Source organism: Capra hircus, chromosome 15 (genome assembly GCF_001704415.2).
Source record: "Capra hircus breed San Clemente chromosome 15, ASM170441v1, whole genome shotgun sequence".
NCBI lineage: Eukaryota > Metazoa > Chordata > Mammalia > Artiodactyla > Bovidae > Capra > Capra hircus.
The window spans coordinates 75,563,786-75,576,804 of NC_030822.1; the positions used below are offsets into that span (position 1 = coordinate 75,563,786).

The 13,019-nt window shown below is 39.4% G+C and overlaps 1 protein-coding gene across 2 annotated transcripts in view; it reads left to right on the forward strand.

Annotated features, from left to right (window-relative positions):
* Positions 7,905 to 13,019, forward strand: part of CEP126 (centrosomal protein 126) — a 112,751-nt gene continuing 107,636 nt past the window's right edge. For both annotated transcript variants that reach the window (XM_005689378.3, XM_013969408.2), the window contains exon 1: positions 7,905 to 8,053. In XM_005689378.3, coding sequence (XP_005689435.2) covers positions 7,926 to 8,053 — 128 coding nt within the window. In that variant the 5' untranslated portion in view covers positions 7,905 to 7,925. The remainder of the gene's footprint in view (positions 8,054 to 13,019) is intronic.

Below are 13,019 nucleotides of genomic sequence, written 5' to 3' on the forward strand. Positions count from 1 at the left end.
TATAAGCAATAGCTGGCCAGCTAGCTAACTAAATCAAGCAAGCAACCAAGAATTTATAGAGTTATCCAAGTTTTATGAGCCAGGAATTTTTTCCTCAGAAAAAAATGCTTTTGATAATGTGTAACTCTCTTACTGTGAACCAGTTTGCATAAAAATAGTAAGAAAGTAGAAGTTAAGTTTCCACTTAAATGATGGAGTGGAAGACTAATACATCAAAACTATTTCTACAAAATACTAAATAGAGAGTTAATCAGTGTGGACACCCACAGCAGATAATTCAGACTTAAAGCATTCTTACAACTGAATGTAGCTATCGATGATGGTCATATTAACCACCTAAACCAAATTCCTAGGACTCTAACTGATTTGTATGTTTACATCAATAGTGTTAAAATTTCAACAATTGTGAATATAAGGGCACTGTTGTTAATGAAAATCACTACTCTCTGAAAGTTGATAGATCAATGTCTTTGATGAATTTTCAAATTCTCCATGATAGAGGCTCCTTCTTTTCCCTATAGAAACATGCCTAAGTCTTCATTACCCTAAAATTAAGACTTTCCTGAGTTTTGTTTCCAATTCAAGGTATTATTATCTCCATTTCCATTCCTAGCCCAAAAACCACAAGGTAGAGATGACAGTTTTTATGGCACTTGGATAGTGAGTGGTATGGTCTAGGTATTAAGGTAGTAATTAAGGAAGTAATATCTTAGATTATTTTCTTACTTTACATCCTCACTACCCTCTGCTTAAACGCAAGCACTCCCATCTTTTACTCTGCTGAAATTTTCTCAGTTTCTCCCAACAGGCAATATGGGGTAGTTGAGAGTGCTGGCTCTGGTACCGGAATTCTTGGATGAATCTTGATTCACCACTCCATTGCTCTGGAAACTTGGGCATAGTTACCTAATATGATAGCTTACTTTCTCTGTAGAATGGGGATTGTCGTGTGGATTCAATTATTTGATGTATGTAAGCACTAGGCACGGTGCAAGAGAAATGACAAGTATTCAAGTATTAGGTGGTATCATTATTATTTTTATTGTCATCATTATTTTCTAGTATTAATCTTTAATCTTAAATTTCTAGTTGAAGTCTTATAAAATTGAAAAGAAGATGGCAGAATTTTAGTAATTTTAAACCAGCCAGACACTAAAATACTTTGTTCTTTCACAGCTTGCCCACAGACAAATTCAGGAAATTCTTACTTGAGCAAGAAAATACTTCAGCAGAAAAAGTAATAGCCTCAGCAAGAAAATACTTTGGTAGAAGAAAAAAAATAACCTCAGCCAAGAAGAAACTGAAAGCTCAAGAAATTGTCCATCACATGCTGCCTCACATAATTCTCAAGGTTATGACATTATCCAAATTAGATTACTACGTGAACATGTTTTATAACCATAAAGTGGTTACTATATTTTCTTCTGTAAAAAGAACACCATTAACAATTTCTGAAACGATGTTAATAAAGTCAGGTGTCTAATAGGCATCTCGCACTTAACAGACTTGAAACTTAAATCTTATTTCTTCTCCCACACTCAACCTATTTTAGTAAATGGCAATATTCCTTATGTGGTTGGTTCCAGTCCCATATCTGAGAGTCACAGTTGACTCTTCTTTTAAAATAAATTCCACTCACTTGCCACAACCATGCATCTACACATCTTAATGACTCAGGTTAAAATTTTGAAAACTTCTCGCTACCGCTTTGACTACCTAGTAAAAGCCTCCTTAATCTCTCAACCAACCTACCATAACAACATCCAATCTGGTCTCATTGTTTCTAGTGTTATCAACCGTAGACTAGTTTCCCTACAACCACTAAAGCGATCCTTTTGAAAGATTAAATTAGGTCTTACTCTCCTACTCAAAATTTTCCAATGGCTTTCCGTCCATTGGAAGTTGGATTTTATATTAATTCCTTATGTACTACGTAAGTCACCACCATATTGAGAGGACATCCCCCGTACACTGCTTTAATTTCATGTCCTAGGACACCTCCCCTACCTCACTCTGTTCTGGATACAGTGGTCTCCTTATTGTTCCTTGAATATATCAGCTAAAATTCTGCCCTGAGAGCCTTTTGTACTTAAAGCCCCGACTGCTTCTGAATAACAACCTTCATCCAGATATTTGAGTGGCAATCTTCTTTATTCATTCAGACCTCTTCCCAAATTTCCCATTTTGGGAGGCTTTTCCTGAGCAAACTATCTAAAATAGAACTGACATCAGTTATCTATCCATCTACACTACTCCATTATTCCTCATAGTACTTTTCATTACCTAATATATTCTAGTAAGAAAGAAAAATAAATACAAGTTTAAAGAGCACAGGGACTTTGAAGCTTTGCTCACTGCTATATCCCACCACTAGAGAGTACTTGGCACATAGTAACTGGTCAATATTTATTTTCTTAATAAAAGAATGAATTACTTTATGGCTCTTGATGTGAAAAAGTAATCATTATATTTAATTCACTTATCTCTTTTACCAAAATATAGAGATTTTTTAGTTCCATTCAGTTCAGTTGCTCAGTTGCGTCAGACTTTTTGCAACCCCATGGAATGCAGCACGCCAGGCTTCCCTGTCCATCACTAACTCCTGGAGTTTACTCAGACTCATGTCCATCGAGTCAGTGATGCCATCCAACCATCTCATTCTCTGTCATACCCTTCTCCTCCCACCTTCAATCTTTCCAGCATCAGGGTCTTTTCCGCTGAGTCAGTTCTTCGCATCAGGTAGCCAAAGGATTGGAGTTTCAGCTTCATCATCACTCCTCCCAATGAACAGTCACGACTGATTTACTTTAGGATGGACTAGTTGGATCTCCTTGCAGTCCAAGTGACTCTCAAGAGTCTTCACCAACACCACAGTTCAAAAGTATCAATTCTTCCATGCTCCGTTTCATATCTATAAAGGTGCAACTTACACAGGAACATCATCAGATGGCCAACACCGAAATCAGATTGATTATATTCTTTGCAGCCAAAGATGGAGAAGCTCTATACAGTCAGCACAAACAAGACCGGGAGGCGACTGTGGCTCAGATCATGAAATCCTTATTGCCAAATTCAGACTTAAATTGAAGAAAGTAGGGAAAACCATTAGACCATTCAGTTATGACCTAAATAAAATCCCTTGTGATTATACAGTGGAAGTAAGAATATATATAAGGGACTAGATCTGATAGACAGAGTGCCTGATGAACTATGGACTGAGGTTCGTGACATTGTACAGGAGACAGGGATCAAGACCATCCCCATGGAAAAGAAATGCAAAAAAGCTAAATGGCTGTCTGAGGAGGGCTTACAAATAGCTGTGAAAAGAAGAGAAGCGAAAAGCAAAGGAGAAAAGGAAAGATATAGGTATCTGAATACAGAGTTCCAAAGAATAGCAAGGAGAGATAAGAAAGCTTTCCTCAGCGATCAATGCAAAGAAATAAGAGGAAAACAACAGATGGGAAAGACTAGAGATCTCTTCAAGAAAATTAGAGATACCAAGGCAACATTTCATGCAAAGATGGGCTCAATAAAGGACAGAAATGGTATGGACCTAACAGAAGCAGAAGATATTAAGAAGAGGTGGCAAGAATACACAGAACTGTACAAAAAAGAGCTTCACGACCAAGAGAATCACGATGGTGTGATCACTCACCTAGAGCCAGACATCCTGGGATGTGAAGTCAAGTGGGCTTTAGAAAGCATCACTATGAATAAAGCTAGTGGAGGTGATGGAATTCCAGTTGAGCTATTTCAAATCCTGAAAGATGATGCTGTGCAAGTGCTGCATTCAATATACCAGCAAATTTGGAAAAGTCAGCAGTGGCTACAGGACTGGAAAAGGTCAGTTTTCATTCCAATCCCAAAGAAAGGCAATGCCAAAGAATGCTCAAACTACCACACAATTGCACTCATCTCACATGCTAGTAAGGTAATGCTCAAAATCCTCCAAGCCAGGCTTCAGCAATACATGAACCTTGAACTTCCTGATGTTCAAGCTGGTTTTAGAAAAGGCAGAGGAACAAGAGATCAAATTGCCAACATCCGCTGGATCATGGAAAAAGCAAGAGAGTTCCAGAAAATTATCTACTTCTGCTTTATGGACTATGCCAAAGCCTTTGACTGTGTGGATCACAATAAACTGTGGGAAATTCTGAAAGAGATGGGAATATCAGACCACCTGACTTGCCTCTTGAGAAACATATATGCAGGTCAGGAAGCAACAGTCAAAACTGGATATGGAACAACTGACTGGTTTGAAATAGGAAAAGGAGGACGTCAAGGCTGTATATTGTCACCCTGCTTATTTAGCTTATATGCAGAGTACATCATGAGAAACACTGGGATGGAAAAAGCACAAGCTGGAATCAAGATTGCCGGGAGAAATAGCAATAACCTGATATGCAGATGACACCACCCTTATGGCAGAAAGTGAAGAGGAACTAAAAAGCCTCTTGATGAAAGTGAAAGAGGAGAGTGAAAAAGTTGGCTTAAACCTCAACATTCAGAAAATGAAGATCATGGCATCTGGTCCCAATACTTCATGGCAAATAGATGGGGAAACAGTAGAAACAGTGTCAGACTTAATTTTGGGGGCTCCAAAATCACTGCATTTGGTGATTGCAGCCATGAAATTAAAAGACGCTTACTCCTTGGAAGAAAAGTTATGACCAACCTAGATAGCATATTCAAAAGCAGAGACATTACTTTGCCGACTAAGGTCCATCTAGTCAAGGCTATGGTTTTTCCAGTAGTCATGTATGGATGTGAGAGTTGGACTGTGAAGAAGGCTGAGCACCGAAGAATTGATGCTTTTGAACTGTGGTGTTGGAGAAGACTCTTGAGAGTCCCTTGGACTGCAAGGAGATCCAACCAGTCCATTCTGAAGGAGATCAGCCCCGGGACTTCTTTGGAAGGAATGATGCTAAAGCTGAAACTCCAGTACTTTGGCCACCTCATGCGAAGAGTTGACTCATTGGAAAGGACTCTGATGCTGGGAGGGATTGGGGGCAGGAGAAGAAGGGGACGAAGAGGATGAGATGGCTGGATAGCATCACTGACTCGATGGACGCGAGTCTGAGTGAACTCCGGGAGTTGGTGATGGACAGGGAGGCCTGGCGTGCTGCGATTCATGGGGTCACAAAGAGTCGGACACGACTGAGCGACTGAACTGAACTGACTCTGCATATAAGTTAAATAAGCAGGGTGACAATATACAGCCTTGACGTACTCCTTTTCCTATTTGGAACCAGTCTGTTGTTCCATGTCCAGTTCTAACTGTTGCTTCCTGACCTGCATATACGTTTCTCAAGAGGCAGGTCAGGTGGTCTGGTATTCCCATCTCTTTCAGAATTTTCCACAGTTTATTGTGATCCACAAAGTCAAAGGCTTTGGCATAGTCAATAAAGCAGAAGTAGATTATTATTGCTTAAATCATACTTCTCTTTCCTGCCAAAAGATAAAGCTTATAAATGCTTCAAATTATCTACCATCCAAATATTTAATCTTAAAGGTTTTTCTAGAATCTATGCAACTTAATAAAAGACTGTACAACTTAAAATGTGAAAAGCCTGCTTAACATTTTGAAGAAGGAAATAATTTAAAGATCAAAATATCCTGTAATTTTTTTAAAAAATTGGTAACGTGTAAAATTTCTTTCCTTCTTGAAGTATCATTGTAAAGCAATATTTGAGTGAAGAATGATTATATGGGCAAGCATTTGTAGGAAACTAAGAAACCAAATTATGCCTCTTAATGCTAATACCCCGTGTGACAATACAATAAGGTGCCTAAAAGTCATGACATACAAAACTGATAATGTAGCAAAAACTAGACTTTCAGGAAGGCTGCTGCTGCTACTGCTGCTAAGTCGCACGTCTGACTCTGTGCTTCCCCATAGACGGCAGCCCGCCAGGCTCCCCCGTCCTTGGGATTCTCCAGGCAAGAACACTGGAGTGGGTTGCCATTTCCTTCTCCAATGCATGAAAGTGAAAGTGAAGCACTCAGTCGTGTTCGACTCTTAGCCACCCCATGGACTGCAGCCTACTAGGCTCTTCCGTCCATGGGATTTTCCAGGCAAAAGTACTGGATCAGGAAGGCTAACCATGCCCAAGTACTTCAAACAGCAAGCATTCACTTTTATTTGCACTTTACTGACCTACATTACTTGCATGCTAAGTCACTCCAGTCGTGTCTGACTCTTTGCTACCCTATGGGCTGTAGCCCACCAAGCTCCTCTGTCCATGAGATTTCCCAGGCAAGAATATTGGAGTGGGTTGCATGCCCTCCTCCAGGGGATCTTCCCTACCCACATATCCTAAGGCTCCTGCATTCCAGGTGGATTCTTTACCACTGAGCCACCGGGGAAGACTACCCTGCATTGCTTTTTCTCTCTCAAATTGGCTCTAGAGAAACAGACTTGTGATGATAGCCAGTGGGAATAGAATCAATGTAAATTCCTGTGACTAAGTCAGGTAAAAATTTGCAAAGATAGATAATCCTCCTAGTGTACACAGTTAGCCTTTCTTTGCCAAGATTACATATTGTGTCCTCTTGGCATGGTCCTGAAGAGGGCTTACGTGCTTTGTGTTTTAAGTAAAAGCTCGATTTGTTGTGGCAGTTTTAATCAGAACACATTCCAGTTTGAATCATTGCATCCAACGTTGCAAAAACTCTGTTTTAAATAGCTTCAACTGGAAAAGTTTATTATTTTGAACTCTAAAAATGAGCAAATTGATTCACAAAGGCATAGGCATTTGAACGGTGGTGAGTGATTTTCATTTGGTTTATACATTCTGCTTCCAATATGGGAGGTTTTTCCACACAAAAAGAAAAAAAAAACCGCTGAAATATACTCAGAATTCACATGTGTTTTTACAATGAACTCCAAAAAAAAAGTTCAGCCTTTTTTCAAATTTTTTTACTTGCAAAACTTCTGAACTGATGGCTCAAAAATCCATTCGATTTTCCATACCTCCTGAAACAGTTTCAATATGATGATCTCTTTTGGCATGTCTTCCCAGGAGATTACTAAATTAAATCTGCACTACTTTCCTGGCCGCCGATGCTTTGATGGTCTATTTCCAGAATCTGGCAACAAGGCTGGCACCATTAAAAGTCTTTGAAATGCAGACCTTATAAGTAGGGAAATTGCAAGGAAGACGACTTGCAGACGGAATGGCAGAAGCATCAGGGAGGGAGAGATGGAATGCAGAGAAAGGAAATTTCCACTCCCAAAGCTTTTAAAAGAGATGGTGATTGGGAACAGTGATGCTCCAGAAAGACAGAACTTCAATCACACAACAGCACTCGGCAGTTAAACAACAAATTCTACCCTGAATTACCCCCCGAGGAAATCATTTCAGAATCCCCACGGTGGCTTTGCCAATATCTGTGGATTTTTGCATCTCACTGTCTTTCATCACTCTTAGTACCCCCACGAAAACAGCCTCATAAAAGCGAGGTGGAACGGAGTCAGGTTCCGAGGCACAAGTCAGCACGTCCTCCTGAGAGGACTTGTGTCCCCGAGGAGGCAAGCTTCCTGGCCGCCGCCTGCGGGCAACTCGGGAGTTGGGGGGCGGGAGGCGGGGCACAGGGGAGGGGTCCGCGCCTCCTATTGGCTGCCTCCAGGGCACCGCCCCCAAACCCTGGTCGCCGTCGCGAAGGACGCGGCGTCGGTTGCTTGTCAACATGGCGGCGGCGTCGCCACCACTGCCGTTTCCAGGCAAGGTCGCCGCTGCGGCAGCTGCCGTCGACACCACAGCCGAGAGCGCCGCTGTGCGGGAACCGGAGCTGCGGCGGCCAACTTTCCCGCCTCAGCGACGCGAGGCTTGAGAGACGGAGTACTGGGAGGGCCGAAGGAGGCAGCGGGAGCTGCCATGAGGGAGGCTCTGGGGGCTAGCCGGGAGGCGGCGCTGAGGTGAAGGATGCTGACCAGGAGGCCTGGAGCCCGGAGCGCGGTCCCAGGACTGGGCGCTGAATCCTCGGACACCCACGTCAAAGCCCCCCTCAGCCCTCGCTTGAGCGGCGGGCGTCACCGACCTGGCGCCTACCTGTATCCTTCCAGCCGTGGTTGCCTGGGTGGCGGTGTTGGAACTGGGGAGCCCCATCTTTTTTCTGTTCTGTTCCCATTATCACAGATGCTAGATGAGAGAAACCGGCCAGTCATCTTAATGCGGGTATTTGCTTCGGCAACTGTCGCTGCTCCCCTTAAACCTGAAATACCATCTTCTATTCTAGGACCACTTTCCCGGCCACCTTGTTATCTCCCCCGTTTTCAACTTTGCAGTAAAAAAAAAAAAAAATTTTTTTTAATGAGTTTTGAAATGGGTAAACGTGTTCTCTGGGGATTGTTTTCGTGTAGAGTTAGGCCATTATGTTCTTTACTTCATATTATCCATCTCCTGATAATTCATGCTGCTTGGGGAAAAGAATGCCGCCAGTAAATAAAATGTTTTGGTCTCCTGAAATAGTCCGTCTTAACAGTTAACCTAACACTTCATTTATTTTACAGAGCTGCTAAAGCCTAACATATTTGGTTAATTTGTTTTGTTTTCCATCTCTGCCCAGTCTGTTGTCAGAGAGACAACAGACAGAAAATGAGAAGCAAAGGACCTGGAGCCTTCGCACAGGTTTATCACTGACTTGTCCCTACCTAAGAATTGGTCTAGCCCACCTTTGACATTATTATTGGTTGCATTGTAGAAAATTGAAAGTGTTAAACAGTTCTGTTTTCCGAATATGTAAACCATGTTTATTCCTTCAGAGAGTGTTATGATAATTACAGTGTAACCTTTGTATTCTCAGAGGACTTGGTTGGTAGTGATGATGCTGTGTAATCATCTTCATTCTTGTCAGAGAGTCTCTGCTTTTCAAATTAATCCCCACTTTCTTATTGTCTCCCGGTTCTGGGAGTTGCACTTTTAAAAGCAAGTCAACAAGCAATTTTCATTTAGTGCCTCCTTTTTTGGCTAGGTGCTTGGGATACAACTCTAGTGAGGAAGACAGGTACATACAAAGCTTAAATAATGGTAAATATTCCTCTTCTGATCATGCTTCCTCAAGCTTTTATCCCATCTTTTCTTGCTTTAGTTGACTTTTCAGAATGCTAACCTGCAATGACAGCTTCTAATTCTTTTCATCTATTCATTATTAACTCCATTCACTTTGGCTTTTGGCCTTGCTGCTCCTCAAAACTATCCTGATTCAAGGTGTAATCTGAAATCAACGGGATTGTTTTCAGTATGGATTTGATTCTGCCCCATTGACATTGTGTTTGCTTGAACCCTGAACTCCTATTACACTGAACCTGGTTTACCTGTAAATCAGAAAATAGGGAAGCACTGTAAGTGGCTCATTGACAACGTGTATCTTTCCATCATTTTTATTAGTGAAATGATCATAGACTTAATATTTTTAAATTTTTAAGGTGTGAATGTTGATACAACAAAGGAAATAGTTGTAAAATAAATTTGGCGGTACCTCAAATGAACAAAACCAAATAGATATAATTCCAGAATTATAATGTTGGTTTCCTATAAAGAAATGTATTACTAAAAATTTACTTAAGCACTAAATAGTTAAAATTAAGAAAGTTGTAAATAATCATTTCAATTGATACCCTGAGCCTTTGGTAAAATCCAATAACTTTTGCTAGTGTATGTGTGTGTATGCATCTATATGTATTATATATAATATACATTTTTTCCTAGTTTATACATATATGAAAGTGAAAGTGAAGTTGCTCAGTGGTGTCTGACTCTTTGCGACCCCGGGGGCTGTAGCCTACCAGGCTTCTCAGTCCATGGGATTTTCCAGGCAAGAGTACTGGAGTGGGTTGCCATTTCCTTCTCCAGGGGATCTTCCCAACCCCGGGATCGAACCTGGATCTATATAGTTGCTAGTAAATCAAGAATATCATTGTTACTAGTTGGAGAAACACTTAAGCACTTGTGTCATATTGTATGTTTTCAGTGTCTGTAATGTTTCATATTGGATACCTGGTACAGAGTAGGTGTGCAAATTTATTAATAACTAAATTTTAAAAAAATGAACTGTAGACTTAAAATAAGAAGTGGCTTGGTAAAATTTCTACATGTGACTTCTGAATATGAATTCAGTACTCAGAGGCTGTATTTCTCTACTCGAATTGGAATTTCCTAACTCTAAAAGCTATGGAAGAACAAAACTTCATGAAGTTTATCTAATTAAAATTAGATGAAGTTCTATAACTTCAACTTCTTAAAACAATTCAAAAGAAAATAGAATAAAATTTATTTTCAAAAAAAGGAGGGAAGTTCTCTCATGTCCCCTTCACAGTATGCCTCCTTTTTTCTCACAAGTATCTCCAGTCTTTTCCCCTTCCATTTTATCGTAGCATCCACCTTGCCTCTCTTTATTCCCTACCCAGTTTAAACCTGTTTTTAATTATCTACACATATTCTCTCAACAACATCCTTGGTTTTTTGTACTCCTGTTCTTCTTTCTCAACCATCCAATAACTATTACCACCCTATATTTCTGCTCCTTCACTCAATAGTGAAAAATCTATCAGAGAAAAGTCACAAGATTGCTGTGGTTTGATTGTTCTCAGCTTCACCAGAACAAGAACGAAATTCTGTCTTGTTCCTTTTAAATTAATTTCTGTGCCAGATCTTGATCACCTCCCCTCATTCTTAATAGCCTCTTTTACTATTTTATAAGAGAATGGGTGCATAAACTCCCTCAGGTCCCTCCCAACAAACAACACAAACCATCCTACTCCCATCACCAACCTCGGTCCCCTACCCTATCTTTTTTTCCAGGCTCACTGATGGGATATCACTTTTACTGTAGAAGGTTAATCCATTCACTTATGCCCTGTTTTCATCACCTCTCTTCTCAGTAACCCTGGATTGTAAATTATCCTAACTCTCTATTACAATTTACTTCCAACTCTTCCCTAATAGCCTTCTTTCCCTAAAGCCTATAAACACCCTCTAGTCTTGACTATCCTTAAAACTAAAAATCACATCTTTTGATCATAAGAACTCTTATAACTGTTTTAGTATCTCCTGTCTCATTATTCAAACCACTAAAAAAGAGTAGTCTAAATTCACTGTCTCTACCTTGAGTTACACTTTATACTTCATTCCAAAATATACTTGAACTGATTAAAAAAAAAAAAAAAAGGCATGGACTGTAGTCTGTCTGGCTTCTCAGTCCATGGAATTCTCCAGGCAGGAATACTGGAGTGGGTTGCCATGCCCTTCTCCAGGGAATCTTCCCTACCCAGGGATTGAACCCAGGTCTCCTGCATTGCAGGAACATTCTTTACCATCTGAGCTACCGGGTGGTTCATAAAAAATAAATACAAAATTGTAAAGAAAAACTGACAGAAAATAAATTTTCACATTTTTCATAACTTGAAGATATAGTTACTTTACCTTTTGAAAAGCAAGAACCAATTTCAAATGAAAAATATTTCAAAGATAACTTGTTAATTTAAAACTTTAAGGGGAAATTATATAATTAAATAAAATGAATTATCTGGAGGAAATACTTGTAATTATGATAGAAGGTTAATATTTACACTATTCTATCTGTATTGAATTTACTGAAATTGATTTTTTAAATGAAGTTCTCAATAGATGAATGACCAGTGACTCTGAACTAACAATTCACCAAAGAGGAAAATAAAAAAATAGTATCAAATAAGACAAAGACAATTATTCTGTTTTGCTAATGCATACATACTAAAACCTGACTTCCCACATGGTCTTACTTTTTTTAAAAGTACTGCCTTATACTCTTGAGGTTTTAACTCATATACATATATTTCTAATGACATGTTAATTTATATAACCCTTTTGGAAATCAATTTGTCTGTGAGACACTGAAAGCTATGAAGATATGTATGCCTTTTGTCTTAGTTTATCTGCTGAGAATTTTCTCCAAGGAAATCATTCAGCAAGCTTTCATTACGCCATTACCATATTCTAAGTGCCATGCCAGGCATATTATATTTTATAGAAATGTAGAGGAGATACACATGATGTACCCATGAGAGTGTCATATCATCCAGCGAGGGTTAGAAAAAGCTTCATAGGGTAGGAACTGTTTGAGGTGTCCCTGAAAGGATGGATAGAGTTATCCAGCATGTACCAAAATATAATGGCATACTACATCATGGCTTGTTCTGTTAATAAGTATCTTAGTGTGATAGTGTGACCGGGCTAAGAGTCATGTAGGGAAGTGTTGAAAAATGAAGATGAAAAAACAGACCAAATTATAGGATGCCTTATATTCTAATGTTATCATGAAAGTAACAGAGAGATTTTGGAGAACAGCAAAGAATGAGAGACCTAGTGAGATTTGTGTTTAGCTGGTTTTGTGGACGTTCAAATGTAGGAATGACCAGTTTAGGAGTAATATGATGAGTTAAAAGACTACTGAAGTGGTCTGGGCAAGGGATTTAGAGCATCAGAGTCAAGGCTATTGAAGAAGGTACAGAGAAGAAAAAGAATCAGGATAGCTCTAATAATTTAACAAGAGTATTGGTTATATGATTCATAGTTATTAGTGGTGGTACAATATTTGAAACAACCTAAATGAGCTACAATTAGAAAAAGACTATATTGGGAGAGGATGAGGTGGGGTATATTAGGCTATGCTTATAAGTTACAATCAGTATGTATTACTTAGCCAGTACTACAACCTATAATTTTCTCGGTTTCGTTGTTGGTTGTTTTTGTTTTTTTTTTTTTTTAATATAAGTATATAACCTTTCTTTGAACAAGTATTTAACTATGGTTCTTATGGAAGTATCTTACCTTTACGGTACAGCTTGTATGAAAAATAAAAGTTTAACCAGCCATCTAATATTTTTTAAATTTGAATACCATACTTTGAAGAGATGCAAAGGCAAAGCATTTTTTATAACTCAGCAGGCAATATTATATATATTTATGTAGAGCGGAGAAGGCAACGGCAACCCACTCCAGTACTCTTGCCTGGAAAATCCCATGGATGGAGGAGCCTGG